The sequence below is a fragment of the Ceratosolen solmsi genome, unplaced genomic scaffold (assembly GCF_000503995.2).
Source record: "Ceratosolen solmsi marchali unplaced genomic scaffold, CerSol_1.0 scaffold29, whole genome shotgun sequence".
Lineage (NCBI taxonomy): Eukaryota > Metazoa > Arthropoda > Insecta > Hymenoptera > Agaonidae > Ceratosolen > Ceratosolen solmsi.
The window spans coordinates 7,676,465-7,702,102 of NW_011948417.1; the positions used below are offsets into that span (position 1 = coordinate 7,676,465).

General features: G+C 35.4%; 2 protein-coding genes across 2 annotated transcripts in view; both read right to left on the minus strand.

The window, feature by feature from the left end:
- Window positions 1–643: 643 nt before the first annotated feature.
- On the minus strand, window positions 644–3,048 carry LOC105359791 (uncharacterized). The gene is made up of 2 exons (XM_011496480.1): window positions 1,349–3,048; window positions 644–1,040 (listed from the first exon to the last, which is right to left on the minus strand). The coding sequence occupies exons 1-2, from the start codon at window positions 2,884–2,886 to the stop codon at window positions 956–958; spliced, it is 1,623 nt and encodes a 540-aa protein (XP_011494782.1). The 5' UTR covers window positions 2,887–3,048; the 3' UTR covers window positions 644–955.
- Window positions 2,996–25,638, minus strand: part of LOC105360025 (uncharacterized) — a 34,707-nt gene continuing 12,064 nt past the window's right edge. The window contains exons 2-11 of the mRNA XM_011496797.1: window positions 22,163–22,280; window positions 21,308–21,507; window positions 19,996–20,466; window positions 18,746–19,277; window positions 16,833–17,907; window positions 15,488–16,227; window positions 14,796–15,095; window positions 12,929–13,095; window positions 3,109–5,987; window positions 2,996–3,031 (exon numbers count right to left, since the gene is read on the minus strand). Coding sequence (XP_011495099.1) covers window positions 2,996–3,031; window positions 3,109–5,987; window positions 12,929–13,095; window positions 14,796–15,095; window positions 15,488–16,227; window positions 16,833–17,907; window positions 18,746–19,277; window positions 19,996–20,466; window positions 21,308–21,507; window positions 22,163–22,260 — 6,498 coding nt within the window. The 5' untranslated portion in view covers window positions 22,261–22,280. The remainder of the gene's footprint in view (window positions 3,032–3,108; window positions 5,988–12,928; window positions 13,096–14,795; window positions 15,096–15,487; window positions 16,228–16,832; window positions 17,908–18,745; window positions 19,278–19,995; window positions 20,467–21,307; window positions 21,508–22,162; window positions 22,281–25,638) is intronic.

Sequence of the window (25,638 nt, forward strand, 5' to 3'; positions counted from 1 at the left end):
TATTCCGATTACTACAAGGTAATATCCATACAAGGAACTAAAGGTTTTCGTCGTTTCTCTTTATGGATAAAGATAATACCTGAACACGCGTTAAGATACTCTTAATGTAGTTCAAAACCTCCTCTTTAATAATATTGGCTACCAATTGCATTATACTTCTATAATTTATCGAGCCACTGTTATATTTTTAGCTTAAAATGTATGTCACTGCATTATTAACAAGATTAAGGATATTTTAATATTTTTATTTTAATAAATTTCTATTTGCCTCAAACAAACTTTTAAAATCTAAATAGGAATAAAATAGCATTGCATAGGCCTTTGATTCAATATAAAACGCTCGAAATATGATTTTAATATTAATAACAAAAATAATTGTTAAGCAATGTATCATGTGCGAGATAACGTATACGCATTAACGTGCAATTTCATATTGGAGTTTGCAATTTTGTCCTTTCTCGCTTTTCCTTTAATTTGAATGGTAATTTTTTTCATTTAAAAGATAAAAAAAAAAAAAAAAAAAATGTGTCAAAAATAGCTCATTCATACATAATTCCACTTATTTTCACAAACTTTTAAGAGCATCATCGTTAGTTCTTTTAAAAATTTGATTAAATAATATGTATATAACGATGCTTTCTTTATTGACATTTTGATTATAAAAATCTTATATATAATATACTTATATGATCTTTTAAATCTTTGACTATGCTTTAAGTTGCTTAATGTTTCTATCTCTTTGGCACCTAGTGATTGGAGTTTAAATTACGTTTCCCCGTTTGGAAATAGACTGCACTTTTAATAAGTATCGAAGTCCGTTGTTAATTAAATTATTAAAATTAAGTTCTGCATGACTAGTCGATTAAAAAAAAATGTAGTATACTGACATCTGACTCTTACACTTTCATTGGAATTCCTTCGTTTTAACATAGCTTAATGAATTTTTAAACAAATATCACTCAGCAGTGGAAGCGGTTGCTCGTTGGTCTAGAGAATTTGAGGATAAATCATCTCGTTCGTGTAAAGACTGACTTAATTTTCTGAAATTATTGTAAGTTATCATTTATTCTCCGTTATTTCAATTAATTGCAGAAGAAGTTCAGAAGATATGAATGTAAGAAATTGCAATACAAATCAATTGGGGTAGAATTGCAAAATTCAACAATCACGTCAACGATCTTAAATATGTAAATGTCATGTAAATGTAAATGGATTTGTACAAGCCTCGTATGAAATCCATGAATTTACCTTTAACGTATTTCGATAATGATAATAAAAAATAAAAAATTAATCTGGTAAAAAACTTAATCATTGTCATTTTATCTGGTTTAAATATGTTTATTTATACCTTGTACAATCATCGCCTTGTATTCCTTCAGTGAGATCTGTTCGGCTTGCTTTATTAGAATGGCTCTTCCATTTGTCGGTATTAATTTGTGGCAGCTCGATGCTCCCATTATGATATCCATTTTCAAATTTATTATTGTAATTATCGTATGGGAGTGGAGAGAGCCTTCGACCTCGAAGATAATCGGTATTATTGGGCGCGAGCAATTCCTCGTAATACTCGACAGTTTTGGGCTCGAAACCGGAGACATTGCGTCCGTATCTCCGTGGTAGTGCACTGAGATTTGTGTTTAAGCTGGGTTCGAGCATACTGTCGGCGAGTGACGACGAATTTCTGTAAGAACCCAAATCATTATTCGTGCTGAATTCAGAACTGTGATATTTTCTACGTGCAACACTGGAATTACATATAGGGGATAAATACTTTCTAAGAGGATCGTAGGAGGAGGAAATATGCCCGTACGATTCACTAGGCGACTTCAGGTCATTCGAGTACGACGATGAGCTTCCACCATCCGAGTACCTATCGCGCTCGATCGGAGAGTTTCTGAATAAAGTGGCGTCGTCGTTGTACATGCTGTAAGATTTTTCGGGATTTTTTCTGCTTGGCAGAGTGTAGTTGTTTGTCTTGTTGTTTTTCTGATCCTTGCTAATATCCCTCGCACTATGAAAACTAAATTTTCTTGGCAATGTCACGCTAGATGACATATTGATACCTGGTGGTGGTGCATTTAAAGATGCTTTTCGTTTTCTATCATTAAACCTAGAGTAAAAACTTTTTCTTCTTATTCTATCTATAACCGACTCTGTATTAGGATGATCTCGACGTATGTACATCGAGTATGTTGGCGAATGCAAGTCCCCTCGTGTGTTATTAATATCGGCCGAGCAAATTGACCAGGAATCGAAGCTCTCGGTGTCCTCTGTCGGCGATACCAAATCATCAGCGCTCGAACGATTCTTCGGTAAAGAAGCCGATATTTTTGTTTCCCCAGTTTCTCGTACGTCGGTCTGTACTTCGACTTCTGATGAATTATTGATTATCCGCGACGCAGTGCCGTTTTCTTTAGATATGTCGTTCCTCTCGATTGTTGTTGGCCCACTAACTTGGCATTTCAACTTCACAACTGGCGTATCTTTATTATTTCGTAATAATTTATCGGTTGAAATTTTGTTCCCTGACACGGCCGCCCGATTATGTGCCCTCGGCAGATTTTCCATTAATTTCTCCGTATTAACGTCGTCCGACTGATTACTTTGAACGAATTTTGAGTTTTCCGGCAATTCGTTCCTTGGAGTTTCGCTTCTCGGAGTCTCGCTTTTTGGAGATTCCCTCCTTGGCGGTGTGATATTTCTAAAGTTGTGTTGGGGAATTTTTGACAAATCAAGCTTAAGCTTCTCTCGACTCGGCTTTATTTCCGTTACCTCGGATTCAACGATGTCGTTAAGCATCCTCGTATCTGCCTGCTCATTACCGTTATTAGATACCTTGTCCAAATTGTTGCTTCTAATATGCTGATTAATACTGCTAATATCCATAGCTGGTATTATTTTTATTTCTGGTGTCTGCTCGTTTTCCGCAGAAGTCGGAGGACATTCGGGGCTCTTTGCTCGAACGCCGCCAAGTGCCGCGGACGCTTCAGTATTCTTATGTGTCTTTAATAAAGTCGTTTTCGCGACAGTGCTTTTAATGGGCTTTATCCTCCCCTCAGCGTTCTTATTCTCAGCGTTGTCGGACGACTTTTTCACGACTTTCCTTACAACTCGCACTATTCGCTTTTTTTTTGTATTCTCAGCTTCATCCTTGTCCTTATCGGCCTTAGGCTCCTTCGGCTTAAAAACTTTCTTAACCCCCTTGCCGCTCTCGCTATTATCCGACCTCGCGCTTGAAGTATTCGTATTATCAATCGCGACAGCCGGGGGCGGTATTTTCTTTTTCAATTTTCCCCCACCCTTCTCATCTCTATTATCATCTTCACCGTTCGTTTCGTCGAGCCGCTTATTGTCCAAAATAATCTCGGGTGACTTGCACTTTAACGGCGAATTGTCGGGTGAGCAATTTTTTTTCACTATCGCCCCATCCGTCGACTTCTTTTTCTCCAAAATTTTGATCGGCGAGGGATCTTTCTTGCCCTCCACCGACCTCTCGTCCTTCTCCGCCTTTCCCTTCAAGACTTTCTCCGGGCTCCTCTTCAACGACTTTGATAATCTTTCCATGGCGGGCTTTTTCGCCACGGGGCTGATTCTCTTGGGCGACGAGGCCTCCTCCTTCTCCTTGGACGGGGACCTTTTGAAGCCTGGCGCTGCCCTATCCGGGCACTTGCCGGGCTCGCTCGGCTTCTTCCACGATTTCCCATCGGCCTTCGACAGCTTGGTGGGGATTTTGCTGGCATTGCCGTCGGCCGCGAGAACGCCGTCGGAGCTCGAGCCCTTGTACGGGCTCTTCCTCAGTCGGCTTAAAATCGTCTGCCCGTGGGCCCGCGACGAGCTCGGGCCATTGCTCTGCTCGACCTTCGGCTCGTTGTTCTTAAACAAGCCCAGCACCGAATTCACCTTGCTCTTGGGGGGTAGCTTGGCCGAGGCGCAGCCGCTGCTCGTTGAAAGGTCGCTCGCACTGCTCGTCCGCTTAACCGTGGCGCTGGACTCGGGCTGCTCGGGCTTGCCACTGGCCTTGGAAGCATCGTCCGCGTAGCGGAACTTCTCGAGCTTGCGCTCAAGGGTCTGGAGGAAGCTGGCCTTGACGCTCGGTGCCCGGCCCTCGTCCTCGGCGCCCTTTCCCGTCGCGCTCGTCACGTTAGTTCCGTCCTTGTCCGGCCGCTCGTCCGGACCCTGGGCCCGGGCCTCGCTCTTTCTCTTCATGAAGCGCGACTTGCGGCGCTCGTTTTCCGCCGCCTTGAGAGCCTCCTTCTCCTTAACGTACTGGCTTTCCTCGCGAGGCGTATCGAAAAAGTCCGGTCTGAGGAATCTCGAGATTCTGCGCTGACGCGGCTTCGACTTCGGCTGCGTCTCCGACCGGTCCTTCGTTGCGTCCTCCGTCCCGCTCCCGAAGATTTTGCTGAGCAGCGAGCGCTCGGGTGTTACCTCCTGAGGGCCGTCCCTTTTATCGCTGCTTTTATCGCCATTTTTATCGCCGCTTTTATCGCCGCTTCTATCGCCGTTTCTATCGCCGTTTCTATCGCCGTTTCTATCGCCGTTTCTATCGCCGTTTCTATCGCCGTTTCTATCGCCGTTTCTATCGCCGTTTCTATCGCCGTTTCTATCGCCGTTTCTATCGCCGTTTCTATCGCCGTTTCTATCGCCGTTTCTATCGCCGTTTCTATCGCCGTTTCTATCGCCGTTTCTATCGCCGTTTCTATCGCCGTTTCTATCGCCGTTTCTATCGCCGTTTCTATCGCCGTTTCTATCGCCGTTTCTATCGCCGTTTCTATCGCCGTTTCTATCGCCGTTTCTATCGCCGTTTCTATCGCCGTTTCTATCGCCGTTTCTATCGCCGTTTCTATCGCCGTTTCTATCGCCGTTTCTATCGCCGTTTCTATCGCCGTTTCTATCGCCGTTTCTATCGCCGTTTCTATCGCCGTTTCTATCGCCGTTTCTATCGCCGTTTCTATCGCCGTTTCTATCGCCGTTTCTATCGCCGTTTCTATCGCCGTTTCTATCGCCGTTTCTATCGCCGTTTCTATCGCCGTTTCTATCGCCGTTTCTATCGCCGTTTCTATCGCCGTTTCTATCGCCGTTTCTATCGCCGTTTCTATCGCCGTTCAGCGAGCTCTCCCTGCCGAGGGAGCCGGATCTCAGCCTCAAACTGGGAATGCAGCTTCGCCTCTTGGCTATCGCGGCACTCGCCGTCTCGGACATGGCACCGAGGAACTCCTTGTCGCACTTCTCCAGCTCTCTGTAGTTCGAGCTCAGATTAGGATTGAAAGCGACGAGGCCGAGATTCTTCAATTTGGATTCCTTAATCAGATTCTCAGCGGCGAGCAGTCTGCTGTGGAGCTCCCTGCTGCTGAGAGGATCGTCGAAGGAGCCACCGTCGTCGCCGGCGTCGCTCCTACAGGACGAGCCGCGCTCGAACGCGTGGCAGGTGGAGGCGGAGCCGATGGGTGAGGTGTCGTCGCCCGGGGTCGCTGCTTCCCGGCAATCGAAGGCCGAGATAGACGTGGCCTCGAGGCGCCCGTCCCTCGGGGACGACGGCTCCTCCGGCGGCTCTTCCTGAATCTTCTCGACGACGATGGGTGTCGTGCTGAGTTTGCTCGAGTCCCGATACTTGCGACCAAGGGGCAGGGGCGGCAGATAACGATCCTCGTCGTCGAAAAGGCTGATGCTTCTGCGGGGCGAGCGTCTTTCGGGCCTGCAGAGGCTGGGCTCCAGGAGGCTGTTGGCGCGTCTCATGCCAGCGGAAGCGCGCTCCTGAGAGCGGCTTCGAAGCCGCTCGGGCCCGTCGAAGCCGGGGGGGAAGGGGCCGAGATAGGTGGCATCGCGGGGCAGGGACTGGCGGGTCCGCTCGATGAAGTGTCGGCTAAGCCGTCGGGCGAGGCTCGGCGTGAAATTCAGCTCGGGGCTCGGCTCCGGACTACGGCGCGACTCGCCCGGGGACTGCTGCTGCTGCTGCTGCTGCTGCTGCTGGGCCTGCTGACCTTTAGCTGAAAATAGCGGAGAAAACGTGTCTGTGCAGATGTTACCGCTTACTCGACCCACGGCGAAATTTTCCAATTAATACAGTGCGCACCGAGTATCTTTCATCGAATGTTTTATCAGGCCGATCGGCAAGGATATCGATCCTTGCCCTGCATTTTCAAAGCGACATTCATGGTGCTCATTATTAAGCCGATTCCAATGAAAGAATACCGATGTCGGCTAAGGTCTATTATTTAGCTCAACGAAACATTCCAAGCACATTACCTACGTTACTCATTTACTTATCTATTTCATTATTTATAAGACTCATTAAATAATACGTACCTTATTCACGAATGGCCAATAATGTACGACCGTGTAATTTTGTTTCTCACACGTTCGTGTGCTTAACAAACAGTTCAAGTAGAAAAATTATAATTTGTTAAGAGGGCACTACTCAGTGAGAAAAGAGTTTTAATATTAAAATTTATATTACATTCCTTACTCGTGCTATGTTCTTTGACACTCTACAATATTAATCATGCTATTTATCAACATTTAAAACATTGTAAATTACTTACTTATTCGTTTAACTTATTTGACTTATGTCCTCTTGACAAATCGTGACATTTTATTATTTATTCTTATTCCTATATCTCTCCCTTTTAAAATTTCTTAGCCTTTACGTTAACACAAACGTACGAGCGCGCGCGCGAGCACGCACACACGCACACACGCACACACGCACGCGCGCAAAAAAAAAAAAACACTCACGCGCACACGCATAAACAAACAGGCGCGCGGGCACACAAACACATACGTAAACGTATATTTGTGTTCAAAATGGTGTGTGCCTCATTCCGTTACACAATTAGTTAGGAGTACTAGAAAACAGCTACACCGTTAAAGTACAAATAAAAATCATAGTAATTATCTGGAATAAAATACAAAGTTAGTATTGAGAAATGCAACATTGAATTTCGTAAAATTAAATTAAATTAAATCAAATCTGATGTTAAATTATTCGAAGCAGATGTTTAACAATGGTTTATAAAAGTAAATAAATCAAGTTGTTTTAATTATATACAATTCTTTATTTCTACATACATAAAATGTTTTTATAAAATCCGTCGAAAAGTAAGAATAAATAAAGACTGTTATTCAGAATATTCCGCGACAGTTAATATTTCTCTCTGTACTTTTGTTTTGTTTTATAAGTTATCGTCTTATTTCAGAAAACGCGATGTACAAAATTATATATTATAATATGTACTTTCTTTGACTACTATGACTTAGAATTATGTAGAAGATCACTGTATACCATAATAATTAATTGAGCGGATTTGCGAAACGAAAAAAGAGAGAACATAAAAGCTTATTTAATTTTCTTATATTTGTATACACACTTGTAAATTAAAATGTAATAAGCCGGATTCTCGGTAAAACAATATAATGGTTGTGTCTCTTCGGAACGATGTGGCGCTTGTTGATAAATATTTAGATGAAAAGCACTTTAGGTAGAGTTAGCATTCAAAAAGCTTATAAATAAATAAAAAAAAAAAAGAAATAAATAACAAATAAAAAAACGAACAAGAAAAATTTCTTCGAATCCACAGAATTTTTATTAACACGTATTAGAATAAAATATTTTTGGATTTACGTAAATATAAATAGGACGTACAAAATAAAAAAAAAAAAAAAAAAAAAAAAAAAAAAAAAAACAACGAACAATAAAAGAATACCTTGTTATGAAATTTTATTGTATTCACAATATTTTTTTTTGTTTTATTTTTTTATATTATTGTATATATTGAACAGATGATAATTTTTTTTTCAAATTATATGATAAATGCGTAAATAAATGTATTATACAATGTATGAACAGATTGTTTGTAATTAATATAATTTTTTGTATATTTTATCATGTATACATTATTATAATATTTTTAATTGCTTTAAAAGTTGTTTAAAATTTAATTGGAATTTATTCCATTTTTGTAGATTAAAATGAATACTTTAATTCGCATTAGAATAAATATTTTACATGTGACATGGCATATGTCATGGAAATTTATTTTCATACTTAATATCTTAAAATTACAACTATTAAATAGTTGTTATTGTTAAGATCGGTAATGATATATATATATATTATTTTTTTATATGTACATTTACAAATATGCACTTGGCAGTGTTTCGTAGTACTGATGCATAATATTAAATAGAATAACAAGTAATTGCTAAAACTTATTCATATTAAGAATTAAGAATTGTATTGATAAAAATAATAAAAATTTCAGGAGCAGGTATCCAAGGAAAACGCTCGAACAAAGTCGGGAGAAAAGAAAAAAAAGAAAGAAGAACAAAAGAGAAAGAAATCGTTTTCTTTTTCAATCGACAATGCATTACTTACAATTTGCCACATTGTTACGAAGAGATCACTAATACAAATACATGGAAAGAAATAAAACAGTGTATTTGAAGAAAGGTGTACTCATTTAACGGGACTCAAGCTCATTTAGATTTATCTCAAAGAAACAATCCAAGATAATAATCGCGCTATTCCTAAGATTATCATTGAGATATCGATAATTAATATCAAGTAAATTTGTTGGCTTGTTTGTAAATGAGTAAGCCCTGCTCCGACTTTCTCTTATACTTCGCATTATGTATATTAGAATACACAGTATGTAGCAGCAATTTTAAGAATCGCAACATGCCAAGACAATATGAAATAATAAAACGCTGTTATTTATAAACTCTTGAAAACACAACAAATCGCAGCCATCGTCATACAAGGGTTAGTTCTTGCTGGCCTTATAAGATTATCAAACATTTCTTCATTCTCCTCTCAACATTGCCATATACAAAAATTCACCGTGTTATCTATAAAATTGCTTCTGTGGTAACGCAACAATCAGCTTAAATATAATTGGCTTGTGTTCCGTAAATTCATTTTTACGTAAATTTTCCTCTCATTGAATTGGCCAAGTATGATTTATTCTACTGTTCGAGGTCACAATCGACTTCATATCGTAAGCATATAACGTTGTTCCGTCGAAGTCACTTCATCAATTATTATCTCGTTCGTTGTATAGGCAAAGCTTAATATGTAGAATATATCATACTTTAAGAAAACCAGGATATTTTGTTTGGAGATGCGCGAACAAGATTTACAAAATAATAAGAGAACCTTCGAATTAGAGGTTTTCCCCTTGTTATTATACGTATAAATTTTTTTTTCACTTTTACTCGGTTTTATTATTATTATTATTTTTTTTTTTTTTTTTTTTTTTTTTTGCTAAACTGAGGTCGTTTAACGGTTCGTTGTTACAAATACATAATCTCTCGTAAATGTTATTATTCGTTTTTCATATTTTTAATTTTCATAATTTTGTCTGTGTTGAGTTGTTAGCTTGTTGTGTTGCCTCTTGCATTAGGAGTGTCCGAGTGAGTGAGTTGCACGAATTGTGTTTATTCTTTCTTACTTTTATTCTCTTTTGTGAAACCAGAGATAGAAAATGTGTATACTTTCAATAACATACGATGAGAGCAATTTTATCCACTTGTCTTCTATTATTGATTTACTTTTTGGCTTATCGTTACTTTTTTCTCTTATTCTTTGCGACGAAGAAAGAAAAGAAGAAGAAGAAGAAGAAGAAGAAGAAGAAGAAAAGAAGAAGAAGAAGACAAAGAAGTAGAAAAAGATGACAATGATGAGGATGATGATGATGATGATGATGAGGATGAGGATGACGACGAGGATGTTGTTGTTGTTGTTGTTGTTGTTGTTGTTGTTGTTGTTGTTATTGTTGCTGTTGTCGATGACGATGACGATGACGATGACGATGATTATGGTGATGAGGATGAGGAGGAGGAGGAGGAGGTGGAGTAAGTGGTGTGGATATTGGAAGAAGCGGTAGAAGAAGAAACGCGACCACTGTATCGTGTTGTTGATTTCGATCTCGATTAAAGATTAGGCTGAGCAAGTAGTACCTAACTTGGTTTCTCTATTGGGGATTACCGTCGGCCCGCCTACGTAGAGTCACTCGCACGGTCGCTGCAACAACCGTCAGAAAAGACCAATAAAAAACGTATACCACAGAGAGCATTGCAACTGTGATTTTTTCAGAGTATACTCTTGCTAATCTCTAGTATTATCTTATATTGCTTTTATCATCTTTGGATCATCGTTGGATTATAACACTTGACTTCTCATTCTTATGGTTTAGAGACAGTTAATTGAAGTTAATTTTTCAATAAACGCATGCCTTTTTTCTACGATCAAGCTTCATATGATCATACGATCAAATTTCATATGACATGGCGTAAGGTTGAATTCTTTATTTTATTGCGAGAGTATAGTGTAAAGAAATCAGTCAGTCGGCGATAGTGAATGCAACTAGTACTTAAAATCACTGATTGAAGAGTCGGCGATAGACTTAGAATTCCCGTAAAAGTATATTTGTTATGTCTCTTGTATGGCAAAATGAGTAAAAAGAAAAAAAACAGTCTGGATAGGGTATGTGAGACACGTGAATTTTCAAGACCTTACAAAAACATGTTTTAAGTATTGAGTAAGGCGAGTTAAGGATGCGATTAAACCTGCGTTACACTTGAGCAGTGTTATTTTTGTCAAATATCACTTTATCAATGAATATTTATGAAGTGCTTTGGTGTGCGTACGAATTTGCAATTAGAAAATTAATTTATTATATGCAGCTTTCACTCAATTATACATTTAAAATTATATTAACAATTCCACACATTGATTAATGCTTCGATAAATACGCAAATGTTTTAAAATTAAGAAAAAACGATCTTTCAAAATAATGTATGAATGTCATAAATGTCGTAAATACGATATATCAAAATTTGTATTTGTACTTTGTACAAATAGTAAACTTCATTTATTTTTAATTTATATTTTTTTTTTTGTGTATAAGTATACTTGTTCATATAATTGTAGAGATTTTCTTTTTTTTTTTTTATTAAAAAATGCGTTATAGAGATTAAACAAATCTTACAAAAGAAAAAGACTCATCAACATTTAAAGTAATATATATTTAAATTCCATTATACTTATACATTTATCTAACAAATTTATACTTGCCTGTATTTATTTCCTTATCTACATATTCTTGTGTTTTATTTTATTTTTGAATTAAAATAAAAATATTTTTTTCTGAAAGCGATATTAATTAAATTCAGGAACATTTATTAGCCATTGCATATCGACGTAGTATTTTACATTATTTTTTTAATTGCAATTCTGACGAGGAATATTGAATAAAAATTGACGCATAATCAAGCTTTATCAATAGAATCTTGTTTGTTACTTATATTGATAAAAACAAAAAAAACAAAAAACAAAAAAACAAAAAAACAAAAAAAAAACGAAATATTCATATAAATGTTATTTTTATTAATTTTAGCTATTTAATCGTTTATTTTATATAAGGAATAGATTAATAATTCAGTATCGAACTTAACATTTGAGAAAAGAATGAACAAAATTATATTTTAAAAATTACTGATACAATTATTATTATAAAAGCCATTTGTAAATCAGCGTCATACATTATATGTAATATAAACTAACTACGCGATAAAATACTTAATTTTTGCAAAAAAAATTTATATATATATATATAAATACATAAATTTTACTTTCTACCCACCTGTGTCGAATATGAACCGAACAAAACAATCTACATTTATGTGTTAGTATCAAAAAAAAAAAAAAGTGTAGCAAAAAACATCATCGTCAAACAATCAACAAATCAAAAAAAGGATTATTATGTTGGAGAGAAATAACGAGAGTTAACAGATAATTAAAAATATAGTTAATGTCAAATAAAAATAATCATAATTAAACATAAATGTTTGAGTGTATGGCTGGATGGATATGTGCGCTCTGTCTATCAACGACTCGACAACAGTTACGTTCTAGAAGATGCAGACAGAACTTCAAATTCTGTTATGTATATTTTCTTTTCACTTGGCTTTAAATATTCATGTACACTGCCACTTGGCAGGAGTCTAAGCTACTTTCTATTACCATTACTTTTTTTTTAATTTTTTTTTTTTTATAATAATTGTTTATTAATCAAATTAACATGATAATCATCATCGTCGTCGTCGTCGTGTCATTCTCGTGTCATTATTGTGTCATTGGCGTCGTAGTCGTCGTAGTCATCATCATTGTCATTAATCATCAAACATTAATCATCATTACCACCACCACAATCATCATCATCATCATCTTCATCATCGTCATCATTATTATTATTAATTTTCAGGTTATTGTTTTTAAAGAAGAAAATACTTTTTAAATAATATCTAGACTTCTACAAAGAGGCGTGCCATTATTATATGATATTCTATCCTTTTAAATTTGACAAGTAAATTACTTTGAAATGCTGAACTCAATATTTGATTTAAAAATTCCAAAACGAGAAGTTTAGCTCCTTAATTACAATTCTCAATTGCGGAATAATAACGAAATGCGCGAAATTTTGTATGAAAAACTACAAAAACTACAAAAACTACAAAAACTACTAAAAAAAAAAAAAAAAATAAATAAATAAAAAAAAGAGAGAAAAAAATGAAAAAAAGAATTACAAATTTACTACTAATAATAATAATAATAGAAAAAAAAAAATCGTCAATTTTTTTTTTTAAGTAGTCGTAAAAAGAAGCGGTAAAAACAATTGTAATGAAGTCCCCCAAGGGACGTTCGGTACAATATTCGATGCGATATTCGGTGAGAAGCAAACAAACGAAATACGAATTCGTGTGAATGAATGTTTTTAAAATGATCGATTTGGGTTCCTTCACTGACGGTAAATAAAGCTCGTGACAAGAGCGAGCGGAAATCGGTAATAAAAAGCTCGCGGTACGTCGAGTTAGGCTGTTCAAAGCAATCTCTTGCGCTTCGTAGAGCTATTCGTGTGACGATACTCACCTCTTGGTAAAGTGTTGCTCCCCATGTCGAAGAGGCTGTCCCGTGAGGACGTTCGCGTCCCCGGACTGTTCTGCTGGGTTATTGGACTGTTGGCTCCGCTGGATTCCTTGCGGCCAAAGCTATTGTCGCGGCTCATCGAGCGTCGGAACTGCGAGTCTGATATCCGTCTAATTGCCGGCAAGAAGGACACTGCATTAGACGCGAGCGATCGATCTCTCTGTCTTACTTTGCCATTGCTAACTACGTTCACGAAAAGTCGCATATTTTCTTTAATGAGTCGCGTTCGTTAGACTGCCACTCGCGTTTCACTCTGTCGTTCGACCCCCCCCCCCCCCGCCACCATCATCCCTGCGTTGATTTTAATACCACGCGCCTTTTCAATGTACAGATTTCTCCCATTTTCCATCGGGCTATCAGTAGCCTCTGTGTCCCTTTAATACCGATTCTCACGCATTTTCATATGCAATTTTTCATTATTTGAAGCTCTTTCTAATTACATTAATGCTACTTTTATCCTTGAAAGGTTTGCTTTATACCAAAAAGCGAAAGTCTATAAGGTCGTGAAATATTACGCTTTTTTCTTTCAATCGTCTCATGAAAGCGAACGCGAAAGGTATTTTAAATTAGAATAAAGAGTCCAAATTAACAAATACTAATTCCAATTAGTTAAAACATTGCCACAGCCAATAATTTCAGATGTAACTCGAGAATTAAAAAAAAGAAAAAAATAAAAAAAAGAAGAAGAAGAAAATCATCGTAGTTTATTTGTAAAGCAAACCCTTCAACTGCTCTTGTCGCTTGAGATGTGTCGCGTGTAAGTTCAATAGCAGTCGTTGCGAAATAAGAAATAAGTGTAATTGAAGCACATAAATAAAGTCCGATTAAGCGAAGTTGTGCGTGCGTGTTTGTGTGAGCGCGCGCGCCTGCATGCGTTAATTTAGAATGTATGAAGGGGTGGTGCTGGGGTGACGATAGGTATTTCGAGCTCACTTATTTCTGTAGTAATTCAAGCGTGCTCTTTTTAAATCAGCAACATTCGACAGCAAAAATACTACTTTTGAGCGGAAAGTGTGGGCATGGTGTAGTGCTTGCGTGTGAAAACAACGTAAGAACAGGTGAAAAGCGAGAGGTAGGAAGACATTACATTGCGCTCAATAACAGCTGTGTGCTATAGACAATAATAGACGCTTAATATTAATAAAATTGTTATTAGAACACTCACGTTGTCACCGTTTGACTTTCGTAATAGCTCTCGTAGCTTGCACACAAACAAGCACAAATATTAATCTTTAATCATCGATGTATAATAATAATAATTAATAATAAAAAACTAACGCATAAATTTTTACCGATTAGGATTAAATCGAATATTCATAGGTTGCACAACAATTAATAGTAGTAATGGCATGTTTGTCTTTTTGTCGTTTTGTCTTTTTTCATTGACAATGAGTTGGTGTCGATTTGTCCGATCTTATGGTTAAATTTTAAAAGCTCTCCCCGATTCTCATTGTATCATGTTACAGTATTAATAATATCAATCAAGATCGATAATTTCAATATTTTCCTACGATTTTAACGATGCCAATCAAAATAATAATTATCTATACTCTTTTCGTGGCATTAGTGATTCAAAAGAAATGAAAAGAAAAGAAAAGAAAAGAAGAAACAAAACAAAAGGAATCAACAATTTTTTCAACAACTTAGCGACACATAAGTAAATTCATTTCATTAGCAAATAAACTATGAATATACAGCCATTATCATCTCGTTAGTTTTCTATTATATCGACATTATATTTGTCTCAACGATTGAGCAATAAGGTTTGACGGGCGATAACTAGCAAAGCGATGGATTTGTTCAAACACACCTCGAGAGTGGCTCGTGCGCTCCCCAGAATCCTTGAGACGAGTTGGAGCCCAGCCTGCCGAGTATTCTGCTGCTCGGGAAGCCACTATTGGATCTGTTGTCGTCGACGTTGAGCCTCTGGGTGAGACTTCTCACTCGCGACAGGAGGGTAGAGAACAAATTCTCGGCGGTGAGAAGCTCGAAGCCGTCGTCGTCGTCGTCTTCCCCGGACGAGAGGCTGTCCGCGTGCTCGGGAGCTTGTCGTGGCGGTCGCGAGCTCCTCAACCGATGCATGTGCCTCTGTAGTAAGTCCTCGTTATCCCTATGAATACGTTCATCCATTGAAAATACGTTGGTACTAATACAAGACAAGGTATCTCACTACGATCGTCGTGCTCGAGAATAATATTCGAGCTAACGTTCGATGGATCAAATGCGGATAAAGAAAAAGAAAAAGAAATAGAAATTATTAAAGCAAAATGAAAGAAGTTAGAAGAAGAAAATAATCCTTTAGAAGCACACTGTGTTGGTTTAATTCTCACTGTGGCCTGGTAAATATTTTGGAAAAATGAGTTGAGTCGAGCTGTTGCTACGCGTCTTGGGCTTTTTTTTTTTTTTACATAAGAGCGAGTGCAAGGATTACAGTGGAGAGTAGTAGAGAAGGAGGCGAAGGAGCGAACGGGGAACGCGGATAAATACCAAGGGAGTGCAAACCTATGTAGTGAAGAGAAGGGCGACTCATCCTCGCTAGCGTCCGACAGGAGCGAGCCCATCCTCCTGGGCCTGCCGAACCTCGACCTCGGCGGATTGACGCTGGTGGGCGTGCCGTTTTTACTCTCGGGCTCGAGACTACCCGAGCGGGGTGTAACGTAGCCCCCGCCTTCGACGGCGATCGGTATTATGTACTCCCTGGGGCTCTTCCTGATGGGCTCGGGACCGACGGTCGAGCCGAGCGCGCTGTCCGTGTCCGAGTCGGCGGTCGACTGCCGCGAGAGGGAGTTGGAGCGCTGGGAGAGCGAGCGTTGGGGCATCGGGGGTTTGGGTGGTGGCGTCGTCGAGTGAACGGTCGCCAGCTGGGGTGTCGGCTCTATCTGAATCGGTATGAGGCGCTCGCCAAAGGAGCCCCGATTGGTCGCTCGCGCCGCCGGTTCGAGGCTCGAGCTGCGGTGCGAGGTCGAGTTAGATACGGCAGCGTTTACTGGGAAGGCAACCTCCGAGCGCTGACTGCGCAGTTTCTGCGGATGGAAAGCGTCGATCTTGGCCTCGATCTCCGAGCGGAAAGCTACGTCCATGGGTCTCGGGCCCGCCAGTATAATCTCGGCTTTGCTAGTTTTGTGGGGCCGGGGAAGCGTCGCACTCTTCAGCGTTATTTCCATTTTGCTGCATTTCTTTGGTTCGTCGGCCGTCGACTTGGATATCTCGTCGTGGCTCGACGTATCCGAGCTCACGATCACCTGCACAAGCATTTCCTTCGGTTATTATTCTGTCGATATTTGGTCTGGTAGTTTGAAGCTAGGAGTTACCGATTTTACGTCATTGTTTCTCGATTTTAATTTGCTCATTTGGATAAACGATCGATACGTTGGTCGTATTATTTGCCAAATTTTACGGGGGTTATTCTTACGAATTTTCATTAATTATTTCATGTTGCAATAATAATGCACGTTAGTATTGTTAAATTATAATGCAAATTTCGGACGATGTTAATGTGGCGATAATTAGTTAAATTTGATAATTGGTTTAATGAATTATTTAAGAGAACTGCAATTAGTTTAACTTGGAAAATCAGTTTGAAAAATCAGTGCTGAACTGCTCTTACCGTGAGTGCGACGATCAATGGTTAAAGGAATTAAACGGCAGAGAACGAAGGGGATAAAATCCAATGAGCGATAGCAACATCCTTATTGATAAATATTTGCTTTTGCTTTGCTTTTAACACTTGAGGGGCAATAATTTTATCTTTTAACTGTACGGATAGTCGTGAGTATGGAAATTGATGGCTAACAGCACTATCGCGTTCTGTAAAAACAATGAGTAAGAATAATTAAGCGCTACTTACGGCTTTGTTATGCAGTTCTGATTTTGGCTCAAATGGGAATTTGGTTTCCGTTGGCGTTGTCACAGTGATTGTCGCATTCCTAACATCGTTTGGACCGAGAGGGATCTTGAGACCCAACTTCTTAGTTTCAATGCTTTGAGGTGAAATTGGCGGCGATCCGCTAGCTTTTCTCAACATCGGTGGCTTACCCAAGGCCCCAGTTATAATATCTACGGCTCGCTTCTTTTCCTCGTCGCGTCTCCTATCCTTCTTTATATCCGCCTCTAGAGATTTTCCGTTCTCGGGTTGCTTATCGAACGTCGGCACGTCGATGATTACCTTGGATACTGGAGCCTTGATGGTTTGCGGTACCGTGGCCGACGATAGACTCGCCTTCCTTTCAAACACAAGTTTGGCTCCACCAACGTTCACACCCGGGATAAAGATCTTTTTAGGCTTTTCAGGCTCGACCGGTGATGCGAGCTGGTTAAATTTCTCCGCGGTCTCGAAAATCTTAGATCTTCGACGCTCGGTCGTGGGCTTTGGAGCCGAGTCGTCCGAGATCAAATCACAATCGAGCGAGAGCGATTTGTTTCGCAACTTCTTTGTCACGTTCGTTCGCTTTTGGACTTCGTCGGGTTTTTCCACTGTATCTTTCGGCATACAAGCTTTATTGTTAATGGCTTCGTTAATTTTCGATGGACTCTTTTCTTTTAGCACATCCACCATCGTAGCGTCTCTCTCTTCCGTTTGCAGCTGTGAGACGGTTTTTTTAGGAGAGGAACACACCAACTCCTGCTGCGTTCCTTTCGTTTCATTCGATTCATTGGGAAGAGTCGCAATATCATGTACGGTCTCGCTTTCAGTTACATTATTGCCTGACACTTGAATTAAATCGGATGAAGCGAGAGTTTTTCTACGTTCTCTATTAGGTGATTTTTCTTCCCGATTCCCATCTACTATTTCTAAACAAGTCATGGAATCGCCAGTTTTCTTTAAATCGACAGTCTTACTTGTAGGAACTGATATCACCACACTTTGATCTATATCCATTGCTTCTTCCACTATGGAGTTTGGTATTGGTGCCGAATGATGCCTAAAAAAACATTTTTCATTATATATTTATCATACTTGCTATTTTGATTTTTAAGCTTGAGGGGATTAGCAATTCAAGTTGATTTTTAAAATACTATCGAAGAACTAAAAAAAAGAATGAAAGAAAGAAAGAAAAAGCAAAAACTTTTCTCTAGGTAAGAAATTAAGTAATATTCTGTACTCTTTTTATTACTAACAGACCGTCGGACTGGTTTATTTTTAAGAAAAAATTTCTTTCTTCATTTTAATTTACTTTTATTTAATATTATTTAAACATTAGAACGGAAATTTAGATGGACTCGAAGACGATAAAAATATGTAAAACACAAGTCACTATATTTATCATTATTTTATAATTTTTTTTCTCTCTTTCTTTTTTGTTTTTCATTTTTTGTTTTTATGCGTCTATACAATAGAATGATAATTTACAATGTAAATTTATAAAATATATGAAAAACGAGAATTAAAATGAATTTTTTTTTTTACATTATATGTATTGTGCTACGATAAACGTACATATAAGGAATGAAAAAAGTTATACGTGTTTATGTGACTTTGTCTATTCCTTTTTTATGTATGCGAAGGGCAATAAACGTTAGATAGGACACTCATCAACATCTCTCTCTCTCTCTCTCGTTTTTTTTTTTTGTTTTTAACGAGAGCTTATATATATATATTTTTTTACGTTAATCCCGTTGATAAAAGTTATGAAGTCTATCTATTATATAATCCGTATGTTTAATGTAAAAATACATGTAACGAGCCTTAATATTATACTAAACATTTAATGATATATCACACGCAATGTCTATTAATTAAAAATATATTGCATTGCATACTTTGTGGTAGTTCTATACGCTTTAGAATCCCTATCATCAATGGCCTCCTTCTTCTTGGTGCGCTCTTTTCTCTTAACACCAATAGCAGTTGTTTCTTCAGTGGATGGAGTCGTCTCGAGTTTCCTCTTAGAGTCGACGACCGGAGTTATCTTCGTCTTAGCTTGAGCCTTCGACTCCTGCTGCACCATTTCCCTGATCCTTCTGTCGGAGTTGTTCTGGTCTAGCTCCATTAGACTGCCAACCGAGTGGCATCTGGTAGGTAACAACGCCTCCGTGGACAAGTTGTCAGCGATGTCCGGTGGCTGTGATGGCTGGTCGCTGCCTACCACGAGCTTCTCGGCGCTTGCCGACTGCGGGACAAGCGAGAGGAGTAAATCCAGCCGAACGGGGGTTTGTGCGGCAAGATCTTCGGCTATGTCCAAGCAATTCTGTTCGTAGCCCTCGTTCACCCACCAGTGCGTACAGATTTTTTCGATATCCGCTCGCCGCGAAGGACTCACCGTCAGCATGGCTTTTATCAGAGGGGATGCGCCTGTAAAAACATTCCTTAGTCAAGTACATGAGAAATTTATTACAATGGTAGGGTGCAATTTTATACGATAAGTACAGCCGAGTCTTTGTACTTTGTATTATCATCATATTTAGCGGCTATTAAAATTTATATCAATAGTATAATGGATATGCTAAAGGTCAAATTCATTGAAAATTCATGTCGCCAATTACGTTATTTTGTTCTTTACACGAATACCTCAGTTACGTATTCAGTTGTTTTGGGACTCGATATATTTTACAAGTGTCATGATTTTTTGTCGGATTTTGTTTCAAAGGCACGATTATCATTTGCTTTACTAAAATGATCCAAGCATCAAAATCATTATTAATCTTGCGTATCTTTTGCGTAAACGTAGATTAATTTTATACTACAGTACTTCAGTAACCGTATACATTTAAACTTTATTCCTACAACAGCTCATTTGTATTTATTGAGCAACGAACTCCAATGATTATTATTTCAATAAGCCATTCAATGATTCTACACTTATTTAAGACAAATGTTTAATAAAATATGATGTACATAAATATTCACGCAATGGAATAACGTGTATGCGTTAATTAACAATTGATCAAATAGTAGCCCATATATTGGACTTAAAATTTTAAAATGCACATTGATACGAAAATCGAGACTACGTCACTGCACCAAGGTGAATCAAATAAAAAACGAACAAATAATGTCAACAGTTACGTACGTGATGGCTTTTTAGGTTCGCGATAATCAGATTCGGAGATCTGTTTGACTAGCCTCTTAAAGTTGGTCCCGTCGAAGGGCATGGCACCGTAAACAAGAGTATACAAAAGTACACCGAGGCTCCAGCAATCGACCTCGGGACCGTGGTACGGTGTCCCGTTGACTATTTCGGGACTCGCGTACAGGGCACTGCCGCAGAAGGTGTTCAATAATCTCCGCTCGTCGAAGACGTTTGATAGGCCGAAGTCAGCAATTTTGGCGTTCCCGCTTTGATCCAAAAGTATGTTTTCGAGTTTGAGGTCGCGATGGCAAATCTTGTGCTTGTGACAATAAAATACGGCAGTGGATATCTGACGAAATATGCGCCTCGCCTCCATCTCAGTCAAGACCTTGTGCTCGCTCAGATAATCATAAAGTTCACCACCAGCTGCGTACTCCATCACAAGCACCATTTTCTCCCTGTTTTCGAATACTGTCGAAAATTAAAAAAGTTTTAGTTTGTTAAAATTCACGCGCGCGCACGCGTAGACACAAGCATCGCTCACGTTTAGTTTTATCTTATGAAGCAAACTATGCTCTGGGCTTATTTTAAGAAATACGAATAGTTGCTCTAACAGTGTTACATCTTTATATAAAAATACGAAATTAATAGTATTAAGCTTAGTGAAAAAGGAAAATATATCATGTAACAAAATTTCTACCCACTGTTTTGGAGAATTAAATAGTAAAGTATTAAGTAAATTTTGCTTTTTATGCTCAATGAAAGCAAATTAAAACTAAGATTATGATAATATTTTTTAAATAAAATTCTTTTTTAAATAAATTCTTAAATAATTAAGAGATACAAAATTACAACAAAAAGCATGCTTATTTTAATAATAAGATTTCGGAAATTTTCTTGAAATCTTGTTTAAAATGTTTTACTTAAACATGACCAAATCCATTAAAAAGTTATTTATAATCTATATATTGTTTTTATTACAATTGATGTAACTACATACACACGTATTTTCTGCTAATAATTACGTACAATTTTTAAAGATAACCGCAAACGTATATTCTAAGTCTAATATCATTGATATCAATTTAATTGAGTTTACAAGTAAAAAGTATTTAATAAAAAAATCGGGTTTTACTTTTCTTAAAGATTTCATTAATAAAAATGTATTTATTATAAAAAAAATAGCGTTAAATATCTTGGGTTTCGTAAACACGTTACGATTTCAAATATTTTTATGTATACGACCTCACTATAAAAAAAAAAAAAAAAAAAAAAAAAAAAAAAAAAACACGAGACGTTATCTGGTATTCACCTTCGTAAATGTGAATAATGTTGGGATGCTGTACACTCGACATAATTTGTATTTCCCTTCTTATCCTGATAAGATCAGCCTCCGTTTCAATTTTGCATTTCTTTATCGTCTTTATCGCCACCTCTTGACCCGTTTCCTTATTAATTCCCAATTGTACTTTGCCGTAAGTGCCTTGACCCAGTTTCTTTATTATGTCAAACCTTGAAAAGAAAGCAAAAAATGTTAATCGGAGTTAAGGTACGCATTTTGCATAAATGAGAATAAGAATAATTTACCGATATGCTTGAATTTCTTCAAATTGTAAGATTCACAAGTACAATGAATTTATTCGTAATACGTAAATTAAATAAAAGGTTGCCGCATTGTTGTCAGTAATAATAAAGTATCTCTATTAGTAGGTTTTGGCAGTCAGCTTAGTGGACGAATAGCTCGCATTAACGGGATTTTTTAATTAAATAGTGCATCGTACTCAATCGAAAAGCAGTGATGCTGCGCTTGATTTAAACGAATTTAGTGGCTTAAGCCAACTTAATTGATTTACATATGCTGCACACTTGGATAACTTAGCATTTAAAAAGTACTTTTTCAATTATAATAAAGCACGTGCCATCTACCACTTGTTAAATAGATCGAATTAGTTAAGCGCATATCTCATGAATTAATAGCAATTTAATTTCAAATAACTAATTCAATAAAAAATAACGAAGTTCTTTCGAAAAACTTTAAACTTAAATTACTAATAATCTCAGGGTCAATTGTTTTTGCTACTATACTTTTAGTTATTAGTCATCGGCAAAGAATTGCTTGGCCGGTGTGACCCATATTGATTTTTACATAAATATAGAAATAACTTACCTTTGTTTTAATTTTCTTTTGTGGTTATGAAGACGCACACCGCCAGTGCTCTCCATACCACCCATTATGTTGTGAATACTTGCTTCGCCGTCAACCATTTTGGCAAATTTTTTGTAATCTGTATAAAAATAATAGCAATACAATTAAACAATATACATACGCATATATACGCATCTAGACATTTATAATTTCTTTTATTAATTTTTTATTTATACCTATAGACATATTTATATTTCTTTTATTGAATTTGTACCTATGTGATTATTGTGCTCTAAATATGTTCCAGATACATTTCTATCACAATTATTTCTCTTTTTAATTATACAACATTGCACTTATCTACATTTAATAATGTTAAATTTTAAAGTCATTAAATTAATAATTCATATAATCTAATTTTACTTTATTTATATCAACGAATTTTCTAATATGACTTATTTATTGGCATTTATTTTTATGGTACGATGACACATTAGCGGCATAAAATATTCATCAAAATACAATTTTATGATTTTATTCCATGATTTAAAAATAAATTTCATTGAATATTGACTACTTATTTCACTAATATAAGAATTCAATGCTGCACATATTTCATATTCATGTACGAATTTTCCTAACGTTCCTCCCAAGACGTTTATTTAAAATAAATAATAAATTTGATATAAGTGATAAGAACGAATTAATTAACACGGGAATTAAATTAATGAATCATTTAATAATAAAAATTTTAACTGTAATTTTACCTCTTTCAATTGCGCACATGTTCAAACTCATAAATATTAATTGGGAAGATTTTCAAGTGCAAATAGGTAAAATTCAATTTATTAATTTCATTTTAATAATTTTGTACATAAATTCATCATTAACACATATATCTGTCTTTTTTATTCATTTAAATTTTTTAATTTACATTCACTTCTAAATTTAATGTTCAGGAAATGTTAGATTGGAATTTTAGCTCGTGTAAAAATTATTTCAAGTTTACCAATTATTTATGATTAAATGAGTAGTTAGTACTTTTTTAGTCGTCACAACATTTGTATTTAATTCAACAGTCATTTCAGTGTTATAATTTAAACATGTAACGTTTCAATGTATTAATGAGTATATTTGCAGATGTAAAGATTTCCATGAAAACATATGAAATCACTTGACTTAAGATAAAAATACATCTGACATCTTAAATTATAATATAATTTAAATAAAATATTCCTTTAATTTATTAATTTCTGAACAATGTTAAAAATAATATTATATTATAAGCATTTAACAAGCAAAATATTGTTTTTCAATCGTTAACATTAATCGATAATTAATTAAAAACATTTTTTATAGGGAAGAAAGATTATGATTTTGTAAGACAGCTTTAGCTATTTTCTATTTCTATTTTCTATCAATCTTCTATATCTTTTGACAATTTTTAAAATAAAATAAATCTTTATTATTTTTTAATTTTTCTGTACGAAAAATGCAATGAACATATAACCTTATTATTTCATTATACGGTTTAGAAATAGTTATTTGCAATATTTATGCCTCGTAATGAAACGAGCTTATCGTAAATATTTTTAATTATATTACTTTGAAATGATAAATAATAGGTGAAATTAATTATTTTTATTAAGTAACTGATTTCATTGAATATATTTTAGTGTGAAACAATTATATAAGCTACTATTAACGTAATGTAGGTCTTCGATTATAAATACTCTTAAGTATTATACTTTTTATGAAATAATTTTCCGAAGATTTTATATTGGTATATACACTAAAATATATTTAAAATACTATCAGGCTATCTTTGCTTACAAATATTTAGTTTAATGAATCGTTATTATATTTGTCCAATTAAAAATTATATGATTCTGTTTACTTCAACGAGGACAAAAACATAAATCAATGAAATTGTATTATGTCTATATATAAAATGAAAAAGAAAAACATATTATATGTATATTTTAATAAATTATATGCACTTATTTTATACGTATATTACATAGACTTTTATTATATATTTGCTTGGTTTATTATATACATTATTTTTTTATAATTGATTACAAATACATATAGAAAGTATTCATTCTTTCATTTTTGTTCAACTATAAAGAGATAAAAATAACTATTTATACATTGATTTTCAGCTCAAATAATTTAGAAAATACTTTTCAATTAAGTATGAAGCAATAAATATAAAATCAATTTGAAAAAAATGTGGTGTTGCTGAAACGCATTCATATAGAGTTCGCACGTCGAAATATTCTCCACTAATAAATAATAATAGAATAAAAATTATTCTATTGCAATAATATTTATTTATAATCATTTGCAATAATAATATTATTGTACGATAGAATAACGTTTTCGTTTTTACCCAAAATTTTTGTTTTAATTAAAAGTCAGATATTGTCGTCATAGATCTATGTTCATTCAATCCATTTTAAAGTTATTTGACGAAAATATATTTAAGTCGTATATATTGAACAGTGAAAATAATAGTAAAATTATGGAAATGAATTTAATATTAAAAGTAAAACAAAAATTAAAAATTTATCTAAACTGAAAGTATAGAAATAAAATAAATTTATTCCTAAATAAATATTAACCCATTGGATTTATGCAAAAGTTACAGAACTTTTAATTTAACATAACAATATGAAATTATGCAAATTATAAATTATAAATGTTTAATACACGTATTTTTGCTTTAGCATTTTTGTGTTGAAAAAAATTATTTCTAAACTTTCTAAAAATTCAAATAATATTTGTAAATATTTCATCAATGTAATTATATAAATAGATAAGCAGTAGTTAAATTAAAAGAGAAATGATGCTTTTAATAATTTTACATTAGCCACTTATTAACCCTAAAACAAATATATGGCATATTTTATTATAAAATATTTGTGTTTGTTACATTGAAATTTATATCAATTTAATATATTGCGTATAAATTTTTTTCATAAAATGCAGTAATGTGTAAAAATGATGTAATGATACATAAAGGCCAAGAATATTATTACTTATAATTATTTTGAAGAAATGTAAACCTGAGATTTTTATAATGTAAGTATATTTTTTTAAGTTTTATATGAATAGATTTGCATTGAAATTTTTAAAATTCTTTAAATAAATGAATTTTTTTTTTTTATAAATATGTTACATAAGTATAATAAGTTCTTTATACATAAGTGTATTATAATAATATTTATTTATTTATGAATTGATATGCATTCTAGATATTGTTTTTCAAATAGTCAGTTGAATATTTGCATATAATATATCGCATGTTTTGTAAAATATAAATTATCAATTACTTATTTAAATAATGAAATTTATTAAATAATTATTTCAATTATTATTATACTTTATACAGTTATTATACTTTTCTAATACTAATTTGTCTCTCTTTACATTAATCAATTATTTACTAAAAAATTTTGATTATACTTTTAAATTAAAAAAAAAAATCATAT

Excerpts from the sequence above, each read along its gene's own strand:
- LOC105359791 (XM_011496480.1), bottom strand. The coding sequence starts at position 2,886 with ATGGATATTAGCAGTATTAATCAGCATATTAGAAGCAACAATTTGGAC. Across the intron at positions 1,041-1,348 it reads CAAGGCGATGATTGTACAAG|AAAATTAAGTCAGTCTTTAC; the intron begins GTATAAATAAAC and ends CAATAATTTCAG.